Here is a 14,554-nt window from a genome sequence, read left to right on the forward strand (position 1 = left end):
AAAAATATTGAAGTAAAGAGACAGAAACAATGACATTTTGCCGCTCTCTTCGTCGCGTTTTCCTCATTGTGAATAGTTCCCCCTCGACGGGCTGACTGGTCCTTCTCAAGCCATTTATATAGCTATTGGGGGAAAATACTTGGATAAAAAGAATATCCTGTAAAAATATTGAAGTAAAGAGACAGAAACAATGACATTTTGCTGCTCTCTTCGTCGCGTTTTCCTCGTTCTGAATAGTTCTCCCTCGACAGGCTGACTGGTCCTTCTCAAGCCATTTATATTGCTATTGGGGAAAAATACTTGGATAAAAAGAATATCCTGTAAAAATATTGGAGTAGAGAGACTGAAACAATGACATTTGGCGGCTTTCTTCGTCGCGTTTTCCTCGTTCTGAATAATTCCCCCTCAATGGGCTGAATCGTAAAATCGATGAGCCCAGTCTACCGCTGACGTCATCCACCTGTTGGGGACGCTAAAGCCCTATAATGGTAGGCGTGGCTAACTGGCAGATTAAAAGGCTAATTTCTCGTCATCTGTGCTTTGCTAAATTGTTGTATATAGTCGAATCGTCTCAAAATATGATTCTAATTCACATAATAATGCCATTTAAGACTTTTTTTCTCGTGTCGTATGCTCTTTAATACAGTCTGATGGCGCCATTGTCATATAAAGTGTAAACTGGAACAGTAACTGAAGAGATAATTAGCATGGAACATGAATTTTGATTGTTATTTACATGTGTAGCGCTGCAATGCATGCTAGGAGGCCTGTTGGACGACAACAGTGTTTACATCAGGTGGCAGCAGAGGTTGACAGTCTCCTTAAAGGGAGGAGCGATGGCCAAATGAAGCTTCTTGAAGCAATGAAGCTTTGTAGCCAATTGGTTCAAAGCTTCATGGTGTTTGGTTTTATGACATCTTTTGATGCCGCTGTCAAATAAAGTGTTACTGGTTAATATCTATTGGTGTAAATAACCCATAATACTGTGAGGACAGCTGTGGCTTATAGTCCAGAGCGGCTTACTGTATATATGAACAAATGACGTTTTCGTGTCAAATTTGGTGGGTTATAGTCAGATGCGCCTTATAGTCCGAAAATTACGGTAGTCTTAGTCAAATTTTAGTCATGTCAAAATGTGTTTGTCGCCGTCTAGTTTTTGTTGACATTTAATACAAATGTTTTCGTTTGTAAAATTTAAAAATTTTACTCCAAAAATAATAAAAGTTTCCGCCCATTTCAAATGAACATTGACAAACGAGCATATGTTGTAGCGTCTACAAGGACAACGCCAACTTGATGATAGGCCACACTCAGCAGGAAAACAGTACATTATTTTCGTAATTTTTCAATTAATTATACTCACCTGGACGCCACAAGCTGTATGTAAAAAAAAGTTGTCAGAGTTTACGCTCGCCGTTATCATTAGCCATATGCTAACGCTAAGAGTTACATTGAGTGTGTGACGATCAGTCAGCACAGACCTTAAAGGCTAAAGCAACATTGCACATTCTCTCTGGCCATGATAAGAAAACAAATCAGACTGTGTGTGCGAGCCTGCATTGAGACTGGAGACCACACACTGGTGAGTCGGGGGGGGGGGGGGGGGCATGACAAATGAGTGATACAAACAGACACTGCTACGACGCAGGCTGACTACACATAAAATGTCACATTGTGTACAAGTGACAGAAAGCGGATTTTATTCGCCGTCTCGTCAGACGAAAACTGGCATTCATCTCGTTATGTTTTAGTTTCCCAAAACACGTTTTTAGCTCGTTGTCATCATTAAAAAAGTGTTCATTGACGCTAGGGCTGTCCCAAACGACTAATTTTGTCCCGATTAGTCAGCCGACTATTTTTACGATTAGTCGACTAATCTTATAATTAAAATTTAAAAAAAAAAAATTTTTTTTTGACTAATTTAGCAATGAAATTTTTGTTGACGCTTATCAATTCACAAAAACATAATGGAACACGTAAATTATTTATTTAAGTACAAAACACGTAAATAACAATAATAAATAAAAAAATAAACGAGTTCAAATGCTGATAGAATTAACTAGTGCAAAAGAATGGAATGTAAACAGATTCAGAACACTGACTTCGCCTTTCCAACATGATTCAAAACAATTCTTAAAAAAACACCTAGCATTAATATTATAGTATAGTACTATATATAATAGTATTATAATAATTATAATATTTATTCATTGCCAATCAGATTTTTCATAAAGGGTGTCATTTTAAAGGTATTCTTAGTGTAGAATCTGAATTTTGAAGTGTGTGGGATTAACTCCAGAAATCGCTATTTATATGGAGAACATGACATCCTTTTATTTTGAAATGTTCACCGGAAGTACGTTCGCTAAACCGCTAACTTCAGCTTTACACTCCGCAAAAAAAGCACTTTTGGTAATTGTATGTAGTGTCTGTAATAGAGTTTTTGTTCTTTTTTTTTTTTCGTTTGCAAATGCTGTTAACCAGCGATTTTTCATGTTTGGAGTGTCACCTTTTAACCGCAAGTTTGCTTTCACGAGACGACTGCCAATGTTTTATATGAGGTTAAAGTAAGTTGCCTTTTTCCCCCCATTCACCTCAGTGTAGCAGTGCTAACGTTAGTGTTTAATATGGATGTGTTTTCTTATTTTGTATGTCTGAACTTTAATTCTACAGTGTGTTGATAAAAGAAAGGAACTGGAGTCTCATATGCCATCAGCACGCACGCACCAATGTATGCACGCACGTGCGCAGCGATAAAAAGCAGCCGTGAAAATTACCGGCCTCATTTTTATTTTCCGTGCGATAAATGGACTCGTTGCATATCGTGACAGGCTTAGCAACTTCAATAAAACATGTCGTCAGTTAGTTAGATGGACTTACAAACTGGGTGACGGCGCTTTAGGTGTTTATTCACGGCCGACGTGCAGCCAAGCTTGGCATTGAAGAGACAGGACAAAAGAGTCTACCCTCCTTTGTTTCTTTGAAATAAGTCAATGTTTTGGACACTCTGATGCGCTTTTTTGGCTTTGTGCCGCTTTCCCCGCTTGCATACAGAGCGTCCGACATTCTGAACTTTCCACGCATATATTTTTTTAACCCTTCATTAATCGTCGACGGGATGTTTTGTTCGTCGACGGATTTACGACTAGTCGGGACAGCTCTAATTGACGGAATATTTTCGTTATCATCATCGTTGACGAGAACAACACTGTCTGGGAGGAGGTAGAAATTGATTTATTTCTGCCCACATCTCATGCACGTCCTCTCTCTCTGCCTCCAGGCACTTTGAAGCGGCGGCGAGCGCAGCAGCACGCGAGCTCCCAGGTGCAACATCAGTCGCAACACGGCGGTCACGGGGGTCAGCGGCAGGGCCAGAGGCAGCCTCAGCGGCAGTCCCAGCAGCAGCACCAACGGCACCACCGTCAGCCCAGAGAGAACTATCAGATGGGCCAAATGAGACGCTGAGATCTCTTGCCACCCCGCAAATCTCTCCCCCGCCACCCCTTCCAATGCCTTGGCTCCTCCTTGTGCCTACAGTGGGAAACTTAAGCGTCACTCCATCCAAAGAAAAGCTTGTCGGTCACCACCGTCTCCTCCGTCTTACAGCCACGCGAAAGAAGAGAAAAATTCAGCGACTCAGTTTCCGCCGCCACGCAATCTGGCTTCTTTTTCCATCGTCATTTTGTTTTGGCTCATTTCAAAGGAGTGCCAAGGAGTTTTAAAGAACCATCTGTAGCTTTAGTCCACTTTTGTGCTGTGTTTTGGTTCTGTTGCGATGTCGTCTCAAGTGACACGCTTGTGGCTGCCGTTGAATCGTCGCGTGCTTTTCTTGCGCCGTTTTCACCACAAACAGGAGAGAGAGAGACACTCGGCGGGGGATTGGCGCCACGTTTTGGATTTCCCCAAATCTGCGAAAGACACATGCTCCGTTCTTGTGCGGACAGTCTCCTGCATGTGACTGTACATATTTAGTGTATCATAAGTGAAAACGAACTATTTCTTCTACTGTAAATGTGTAATTCTTCACTCTCTTTTGTTTTTCTTTTATGTTTTGGTTAGCGCTCTCAGGACTTTTAACACATAAATGAAGGAATGACGGTCGCCAGGAGTTCCTCGGATCTTGTCAGATCCTCTCTGCGGTCGTCCAATCAGGTGGAGCTCGTTCATTTTGGGTTGCTTGCTTCTCAATTTGAACAAAGTCACCATATCCCTCTTGTTTTTTTTCCAAGCCCGTCTTTCCATTGTTTTATTTCTTGTGCGCTTTTGTCGTGTTTAACAAGCTCGTTGAGAGAAACAAAAGGATCCTTCTGCTTGATATATCTTTTCTTTTACCGATTAAATTTAGCTCAATGAAGAATGAATTACCACTAAATAAAACTGCGACGACTTATAAGGAAAAGGCGTAAGTCAATGACTGCTGCCACTTGGGCTGCGTTCAGACTGCAGGCATATCTGATTCCAGTCGGATTCCTACTCAAATCTGATTTTTAGGGAGAACTTTTCACACTATTTTTTTTTTTTTTTTAGCAAGTCTCCAAATCGGATCTGGGCCTGTTCAGACTGGGCAACATCATTGACACTAGGGCTGCAGCTATCGATTATTTTGGTAGTCGATTAATCGATGAACTACTTAGTTCGAATAATCGAGTAATCGGATAAAGAACATAAACATTTAAAATACCTGAGCTGAGCCTCGAATGGTATAAAAAATAAATAAATGAGGATCTACAGTGGGGAGAACAAGTATTTGATACACTGCCGATTTTGGTTTTTCCACTTGCAAAGCATGTAGAGGTCTGTAATTTGTATCATAAGTTCTCTTCAATTGTGAGGGACGGAATCTAATACAAAAAAACAAAATCAAATTGTATGATTTTTAAATAATAAATTTGCATTTAATTGCATGAAATAAGTATTTGATACATCACAAAAATCGAACTTAATATTTGGTACAGAAACCTTTGTTTGCTATTACAGATACCAAACTTTTCCTGTAGTCCTTGACAAGGTTTGCACACATTGCAGCAGGGATTTTGGCCCACTCCTCCTTGCAGATCTTCTCCAGAGCCTTCAGGTTTCGGGGCTGCTACCGGGCAACACGGACTTTCAGCTCCCTCCATAGATTTTCTATCGGGTTCAGATCTGGTGACTGGCTAGGCCACTCCAGGACCTTAAGATGCTTCTTACAGAGCCACTTTTTAGTTGCCTTGGCTGTGTGCTTTGGGTTGTTGTCATGCTGGAAGACCCAGCCACGACCCATCTTCAGGGCTCTCACTGAAGGAAGGAGGTTGTCAGCCAAGATCTGGCGATACATAGCCCCATCTATCCTCCCCTCAATACGGTGCAGTCGTCCTGTACCCTTGGCAGAGAAGCAGCCCCAAAAAATAATGTTTCCTCCTCCATGTTTCACGGTTGGGATGGTGTTCTTGGGGTTGTACTCATCCTTCTTTTTCCTCCAAACACGACGAGCCGACTTTAGACCAAAAAGTTCAATTTTGGTCTCATCCGACCACATGACCTTCTCCCATTGCTCCTCTGGATCATCCAGATGGTCAGTGGCAAACTTCAGAAGTGTCTGGACATGCACTGGCTTCAGCAGCGGGACCTTGCGTGCGCTGTAGGATTTTAATCCATGACGGCTTAATGTGTTTCCGATGGTTTTCTTCGAGACTGTGGTTCCAGCTCGCTTCAGGTCATTGACCAGGTCCTGCCGTGTAGTTCTGGGCTGATCCCTCACCTTCCTCATGATCAGTGATGCCCCACGAGGTGAGATCTTGCATGGAGCCCCAGAACGAGGCAGATTGACCGTCAACTTGAACTTCTTCCATTTTCTAATAATCGTTCCAACAGTTGTTACCTTCTCACCAAGCTGCTTGCTTATTTTCCTGTGGCCCAAACAGTTCAACTGTAGTTCAAACAGGTGCAGTTACTTCCGGTAATGAGTGGAGAACAGGAGGGGTTCTTAAAAAAGAACTAAGAGCCGAAATATTTACTAGTTGGTAATGTATCAAATACTTATTTGATGCAGTTAAATACTAATTTATTGTTTAAAAATTATACAATGTGATTTTCTGGATTTTTGTATTAGATTCCGTCCCTCACAGATGAAGAGAAATTATGATACAAATTACAGACCTCTACACGGCTTGCAAGTGGGAAAACCAGCAAAATCGGTAGTGTATCAAATACTTGTTCTCCCCACTGTAAGTACAACAAAAGAACAATCGGCTAACTTGAATAGTAAAAGTCCACTAGCTTAAATGCTATAAAACGCTAACTTTTTTTTTTTTTTTTTTTTTTAACACCATGCTTTTAACAAATGGTTCAAACACATATGCCCACAAAAAACGGCTAAATATACCTATAAACGCAATTACAAGTGCATTTAAAAAAAAAAAAAAACATTAGCTCAAACAAAAACTTGGCTTATGTTGGTCTTAACAGGGAGAAGCTGGATTCAGCCTCGTGAAATGAGGCAGACGAGAGTGCAGTATATCCACCCAAATCAATACAGCTAAATGCAAACACTATCAAAACAAAACATTACAACGCCACATTAATTAAACAAATACTCGAAGCAGCAAAATTTAATTTGAATCTTTTTTTCTAATCGAATACTCGACTTAATTGATTAATCGATGAAGCACTAATTGACACACCTGACAGGTTGCTGTGGCAACGAAGGCGTCATCAAGCATAGTGAAGTCACATACAGTCAAAACCAATCTGAGCTGTTCAGACTGAGAAACATTTTGTCCATATCTGATATGAAACTACCTCCCGTATGTGGTTTCAATCTGCCTCGCAAAAATCTGATTTCTGTGCTTTGTGACTGTTCAGACCACAAAAGAGCCATCCAGTTTTAATCTGGATGGGCTAAAACTCAGTTTTGCCTGCCAGTCTGAACAAGGCCTTAGTTTAGGAGTGAGTCTAACTGACACGCTTATGGAAGTATGTTTCAAAATGACTTGGTGTGAATGTGCTCAAAAAGTAGGCTTATCATTCTATTGTGCTTAACAGATAGCAAATCTTTTGTGGGCATGCGGAGGCATTAATTCAATGTGACTTGATCAACTTTGGTCTTTGATGTGTTTCAATACTGATAACTATTAATGTGAAAATAAAAGGAAGTTTTGTTGAGGCAATATTTTCACACAGATTGACTTGCTACTCCACAGTCTTTCACTTCCCAGTTTAAATCTCTTGTACTTTTTTTTTTTTTTTTTTTGTTCCTTTCACAAACTAACACTATTCCATTGCCTTGGCACAATTCAGTCTTTGCTTTGGCTGGCAGGCTAATAGTTCGACACAACAATAAAGCACATGATTTTTGCATTATATCGTTTTTTTCGAATTGAGTTTGTCTCGGCATTATTAAATTTAGTAGAGTGCATGCAGTTCAATTCACAACTAATGTCTTACAACACTGTCCTGAGGGTTTTGCTCTGAATGGGATGAGAGGAAAACTGTCACCGTTAATGTAAAATGATGCAACTAAATCAGGCTTATGTTGTGTCTGTATCAAAAAATTTTAAATGTACTTTTTTAAAATGTCATTCAGCTCCAGATTCTAACATAAAAACTTGTACAGTACTTTGAAAATTTGCATTTCGTTGAAAACTGAAAATTACATTTTGATACTTCTGTTGAATCTTTTTCATTCCAATTCAAAGATGTTCATATGTGACAAACCTCTTAAGTTATTTATGTTCTTGTATGTGCTAGTTCAACTGGAGTTTGCTTATAATACTTTTCCTCCACTGTCATCAATTATGAAAAAAAAGGAAAAAAATGAGTATGATGGATTAAATGTGACATTCTCATTTTTGTCTTTGTTATCCTGTGGCATGGTTTGGCTAGAAGAGCAGAAGAATAATGCCTGTAAATTGACTTTTTCTCATTTCGTAGTCTTGGTAAAAAGAGAAAAAAGTTTTTAGCTAAACGTGCACTGCAATGTCCAAATTGATTTTGAAATGTCGTAGGTGATGTAGGCCGAAAGATCACACGATTAAAAAGTAATACTGCTGTCTGATTTTAATGTTCACTGTGTTTTATACAGTATTGGAAATTTTTGTTCACTTTGAACATTTTTACTAAAAAAAAACAAAAAAATTCAATTGTATTGTGCAAAGAGATGTAATTTTTTGGAGTACTTGAAATGCATTAAACGACTCATTCAATAAAATAGACCACTGTTTACTGTCAGTTGCTCTCTGTAGAAGCTCACTTTTTTCACCCAGGAGTTCCTTTATCAACTATTATTATTTTAACTAAATTAGTGTAACAAGATATGACGTGTATTTGGAGTAGGCATATTTTATTTGTTGACACTTTTATTTTGCCAATGCATCTGTCTTGTGAATCGCACATTTATGGCTGTTGATAAGCAATCTAAATTTGCATTTATTGTACATACTTTAATATATGCAAAAAATAAAAATACCTGTTCTAAATATAACTTCTGTAAACAGCCTGGTACTTAGGAAAAAACATGTACCTGGTGCACATTTAAAAAGTGAGTTATAAAAGTAACACTTTTTTTTTTTTTTTTTGTACCTGTCCTGTTCAGCTGTTTGACACGGAGAATGGAAGTCTGAGTGCCTGATTGGTCTGAACAGTTTTAATGTTTCACATTGAGAGTATGACATACACCCATTGTGATCATTCACATACCTCGTTTATTATGACAAAGCAGCGAACAAGAAGGGGTTATGGGGGAACAGAAGAAAAGAAACAAGAGAAGAAAGAAAATCCCACATAAAAGAACATAAAGAAAAAAATATTTGACATCAAATAATGTGTCACAATTATTAGCACCCCTGGTGTTAATACTTTGTACAACCCCCTTTTGCCAACAAAACAAGGTCTGGGGACTAAGATGGCCATGGGATGAGCTTGATTTTGTGTCTGGTGGACCATTTCTGTGTAGATTTGGCAATATGTTTAGGGTCATTGTCTTGCTGAAAGATCCAGTGACGACCCATCTTCAGCTTTCGGGCAGAGGGAAACAGATTTTGATTTAAAATGTCCTGGTATTTCAAAGCATTCGTGATGCCATGCACCCTAACAAGGTTCCCAGGGCCTTTGGAAGGGAAACAGCCCCACAGCATGTGCAAATTTTTGACGGGGGTAACTACATTGGCATGACACCGGCGGGCGGGCCATATTCAATGGATGACGTTCTTGGTGAAAAGTAGTGCAGTCCTAAGCAGCCTGATTCAGAATCCCCCTCGAGAATGATGGGAAACAAAAAACACTCATCTTCAACTTATTATAAATATTCTTTTAAGTTAATTTTATTTTAAATTTTATTGCGTTTTGGGGTCATCAACCTGTTGTGCCCCCCATGCCCCAAAAGTCAAACTCCACTTATGATGAATACCTATAAATGTTTTGGTGGTTTTAGTTAAAGCAGATACTGTTTTTTCATCTGTGTGATTTTGACAAAGATCAGATCACATTTGATGGTGACTTTATGCAGAAATGTGAGAAATTCCAAAAGGTTCAGATACTTTTTCATAGCACTGTATATAAGTGAAGTCATTTTATAATGCAAATAAGGTTGCTTAAAAGTTGGTAGGGACAATTTGAGCATCCTGAAAAGTCGCTTGTGTTATGTCCCTACCGATCCTATGCAAACCTACGCCCTTGGCGCTGCTGTCAACTAGACTAGAAAAATGCGGACTTAAAACTACAAGTTTTTATTTGGCATGTATGCGAACTGGACAGTAAGTAGACTACAAGTCACTAATGCTCTTGGGACGGGATGACTGACACTTCACTTCTGTATTTTTCTAGACAGAATTTTGGTAATGTAATAGGTTATGGTGTAATAATTAAAGATGCACCGATACCGATACTAGTATCGGCAGGGGGCGCCGATCCGGCCTGAAATGGTGGTATCGGCGAGTACCAACAAAGACGGCGCCGATACCATTTACCGGTCCATTATTATAACATTTGACCGCAGCCTTTTTTTCCCCCTGGCGCTCACTACACTCTGTCTCTGTGTTGTGTGATGTGTGAACACCAAGAAGCTATCGCTATTGGCCTGCTCCAGACCAATGAGAACGGGCCAATAGCCACTCCCGACCAATGACAAGGGCGCTTTTTCATATGAAGGAAAAATAAACCAGGAGAAATGGCGGCGGTCGGGAAATATTTCAAAATCCAAATCCCGTCGATTAAAATCAATGGCTGCATGCAAGATTTGCGGCCTGAAAGTTTCGAGATGTGGAGTTAAATCGGCCAGTTTCAATACCTCGGACCTGATAAAACATTTGAAGACGAAACGTGAACGAACACAACGAGTTTGAGCCTGCAAGAGCAGGACTGCTATCCAGAGGAAGGGCGCTGGACCGGTGCAACAATCTCTGGTAAGTTCACTACGTCAACTTTACTTTGTCTTTTACTTAAAGAAATGCTGCAGTAATTTGGGATTTGTTTCCAAAGTAGGGTTGCCACTTTTCAGAAATAGAAATAAGGGACTCCCCCCATCCCGAAAAAAGGAGGCTAATAGAGAGACGGGATGCTGTGGTCAATTATTATTACTTATAATTGTTAGCATCCGCAAATGCGGAAACAAGGTTGGACCTCGAAGCGGACAACAAGCGGGGGATACGTACAAGGGTTTAATGATTGCAAACAAAAAATAACACGCGATCGCGGGATAGTAGAGATAACAAAAGGAGTCCGTGACAGCAGGTCGACGGAGCTCAATACTACAAACTCGAAGGTTAACTAAGACGATAGGCAGCGAGCCAAAAAGCCAAAACAAAAACACTCAAATACCTGCACAGGGTAGAGGTTACAAACGAGTGCAGCACACTAACAGAAAAAACCCAATGCAGGGGCGTAACAAGCAAATGTAGCGAGACTATAGTGCGAGATGTCAAATGGCGATCAGCAAGGCAAATATCTCGGCAGCCTTCTCCGAGATCACCCGTGCTTAAATGCTGCATTGATGAGCCTGCATTGGATTCAGGCGCGACGTCAGGAACGCCCCCACTAACAGCCCAGCAACAAAACACAATCTAACCAGCGGCAGAATGTGACAATAATTTCATGAAAGTTGCACTGTTTGGCCTTTGAAAGGTTTAAAAAAGTTTACTCAGTTCATTCAGAGTTTATTATTATGAATTTATTTTTACTTTCTTACTGTTGGGCTAGTATTATACTTTGTACTAGTCTTTTTCCTATTTTGCAAAGGTAAGCAACAGCCTGACAGAGCCTTGATAGCAATGATTTCACATCCAATTATGTAGCTCTTTGGGGGAATATATATATATATATATATATATATATATATATATATATATATATATATATATATATATATATATATATATATATATACATATATATATATATATATATATATATAATATATATATATATATATATATATATATATATATATATAAACGGGGTGGTATCGGTATCGGCTGATACTGCACAGCCAGGTATAGGTATCGGGGCCAAAAAATGGCAAAAAATCGGTGCAACACTAGTAATAATAACAATTCATATCGATTAACCCTTGAGAGTCGAAGGACGCGCCGGCGCGTCCTCAGCGCACGTCGTCTTTGAAGCACCCTCGCGTTTTAATTACGTCACCCACATGCCGTTGGTTGGTCTCGTTTTAAAGTGCGGAAGTTGCGGTTTACTCTCGTTGTTATTTGAAGTCAATCGACCAACTAAAACGTGAGATATTGTCATTTAAGTTTTATAGTTTTATTGTCCTCTCAAAAAAACGCTGCATGGATCATTTGTTTATGTCTATATTTCCATCATTTCTTGTCCTTTTTCAAAACGGAAGCTCCATGAAAAAAACACAAATCAAACGAACCCTTTCGAAGTCAGAGTGGAAGCACAAAATGCGTTTTTTTTTTTTTATAAATATATCTGCCGTGCGAGGTTCCACCGAACGAGAGGCAGGAGTGTTCTGACGCAGCAAGGGGGCGAGCGACGGCCGTTTGAATCAAGCAAGCGGGCGAGCGACTTTGTGTGACTTTGAGGATGAACGGAAAACTAAATTTAGCGCAAGCAATTGTGCTTTTTGATCAACTTGAGGAAGAGGGTGGTCCAAATTCGTCATCATCGTCTTCTTCGGAAGAGTCCTCGAGTGAAGATAGTGACGGATTTGAACACGTGGGTGACGCCATCGACGAGCAGAGGTAAGCCAACTCACTTTTTTTTTTTTTTTTTAATGCTGTAAAAGTTTCTTTTGATATTGCAAGACAAAGTTAATTTTGATGCAATATAAGTGCGTGTTTGTGTATGTAATAATAAAATGTGCATATCAGATCAAAGTATAATTTGTGGTCTTCTTTCTATATGAAGATTAGGGATGTAGCACATATTCAGCTACGGTATTCTTTCTATTGTCATACATATAGATTTCCATTATTATTTATTGCTGTATATATTTTTATTTTATACTTTATTATTTTCATAAATACTGACTTTTGTTTCATGTACATTAATAGTGACAATGAAAGTAAAGTGAAATGAAAATGGAAGGGTGGAAAGAGGACCGACACCCCATGGAAGTGTGGGCTGTGATGTAGCCCTGTGTCTAATTCCAGGACGAAACTGCTTTTCGGAGTGGCATGCCTGAAAAAAATTTAACTTGTTTATTGTAAATATTTTTGAAAATACTTTTTTCCCCAATGTTATGTATATATATTTTTTCCCACAATCAGTCTTCTCAATTTGTGTATATAAATGTGTGTTCAAGAAGCTTGATTGTGTGTACATAGTTTTCATCAGGTGATGGGCCGCAATACCTAAACTCATAAAGAGATGGCCTCTAAACACGTTTTGTGTTAGATGGTATATTTTTTCACTGTTCTTCACTGTTTGGTCTGCTGTATATAACCTGTTTTGACTAGAGCATGTATAAATGCAAAAAACGCCTATGGCTATACCTGTTGTTTATGTTGAATTGTCAAATAAAAGACTATTTATTCTAATTTTTTTTGGTTGAATGTTCATCCTAACATGTTGAATAAATATTACAAAGTTTCAAAACGGTTCGTTACGCATGTTTGGTTGTCAATTGGACATCAGTATTAAAAATTTTGACAAAACGATTTTGGAATTTTTGGTCTTTTTGGGCCCAAAATTATGATTTATAATTGGTCAGTGAAGGAAACAACAGTTTGGACATGAAGTTCAAGGTGTCACAAAAAAAGGGACCAAACCAGGCCATCGTAAACAATTCTGTCTTTGAAATATAAAGGCAACTTCAAAGGCATGCAAAATCAGACAAAATAGGCCCAGACCTTAAAGGGTTAAATTGTGCTGAGCGAAAAATCTACCAAGCAATATACCCAGGGCATGTTAAACACTATTACAGGGTATTGAGAGACAAAAAGTGTTATTTTTAATTTAAAAAATAATAATAAAAAAAAAGAAAACATTACAAAAAAGCCTCAAGACATTAAGGGTTAAATTATAGTTTTAAGTTAAGCAGGACAGATATAAACGTTATTCTATTTTTTAAAATTATGTATGAAAAATACATTGTTGATAGTTATTGTTTTTCCATGTGCTTGTATCTCCAATATGCATTTAATTAATTCAGGCACGAGTCAAATAAAAAAAATCACTTTACACACACAAAAATGAACTAAAGGGTGATGGTTATTCAGTCAGTCGTAACCAACACATGAACAAAGAGAAGATACAAGGTCAACACTTGAGGTCAGAGACAAGATTTGGACCCTGAAATCTCAGAGTGTGCTAACCAGTAGCTTATTAGTTAGCTAGTTCGGTAATGTGCTAACTCGGGAAACCAACTTTATTCATGCAGCACGACCACGAAAGGCATAGAATACAGGCAGCTGGTTTGTAGAAATTTAATTTGAACAAAACAATGAACGTAAGGAGAACACAAGGTCCACTCTAGAAAATAAAACCAAAAAAAGAAATTAAAACATACTTAAACGGCTACAGATAAACAGGAGACGGACATTAGGGGATTATCATACTTTTTAAATTCACCGCCATTGACAATCGTCAACATCAGATACATTTTAACTGCAATGGCTGCCATTGCGTGATCATGTTTCGCTGCCATTGACAGCAACAGACGTCCAATCTAATTTGACAAAATGGACTGGGCGTCTATTGCCATCAATGGTAGGGTGACCATATCTTGATTTCCAAAAAAGAGGACACTCGGCCCGGCCTCGAGATTCTTAAATTTTACTTGAAGTTCACTCAAAGATGCCTTAAAAAAAAAAAAAAAAAAAAAAAAAAAAAAGATGCCAAAAAAAACAAAACAAAACGCTAGAATTAAATAGTGATTTTTAAAAAAAGGCCTCATCTGTATTGGCGAATCCTTGAACAAAATAACAGCTGTCTTTTCAATTCTTACTGTACAAATAAATAATTTGAAATTCTAAATAATACCTTTTCTGTATAAAATCAGGCTTTAACTAAAAACTCATTTCTCTTTCCCGTGAAATAATATAAATTAAACCTTAGTTTCAAGACTAACACTACAACTATCGTTGACAAATTGTTATTCCCACTCACTTATTATTCT

General features: G+C 38.6%; 1 protein-coding gene across 1 annotated transcript in view; it reads left to right on the forward strand.

The window, feature by feature from the left end:
* Nucleotides 1-7,242, forward strand: part of LOC130915899 (disintegrin and metalloproteinase domain-containing protein 10-like) — a 37,197-nt gene extending 29,955 nt beyond the window's left edge. The window contains exon 16 of the mRNA XM_057836094.1: nucleotides 3,281-7,242. Within this exon, the coding sequence (XP_057692077.1) occupies nucleotides 3,281-3,465 (185 nt within the window). The 3' untranslated portion in view covers nucleotides 3,466-7,242. The remainder of the gene's footprint in view (nucleotides 1-3,280) is intronic.
* The last annotated feature ends 7,312 nt before the right edge of the window (nucleotides 7,243-14,554 follow it).

Source organism: Corythoichthys intestinalis, chromosome 5, assembly GCF_030265065.1.
Source record: "Corythoichthys intestinalis isolate RoL2023-P3 chromosome 5, ASM3026506v1, whole genome shotgun sequence".
In the NCBI taxonomy this organism is placed as follows: domain Eukaryota; kingdom Metazoa; phylum Chordata; class Actinopteri; order Syngnathiformes; family Syngnathidae; genus Corythoichthys; species Corythoichthys intestinalis.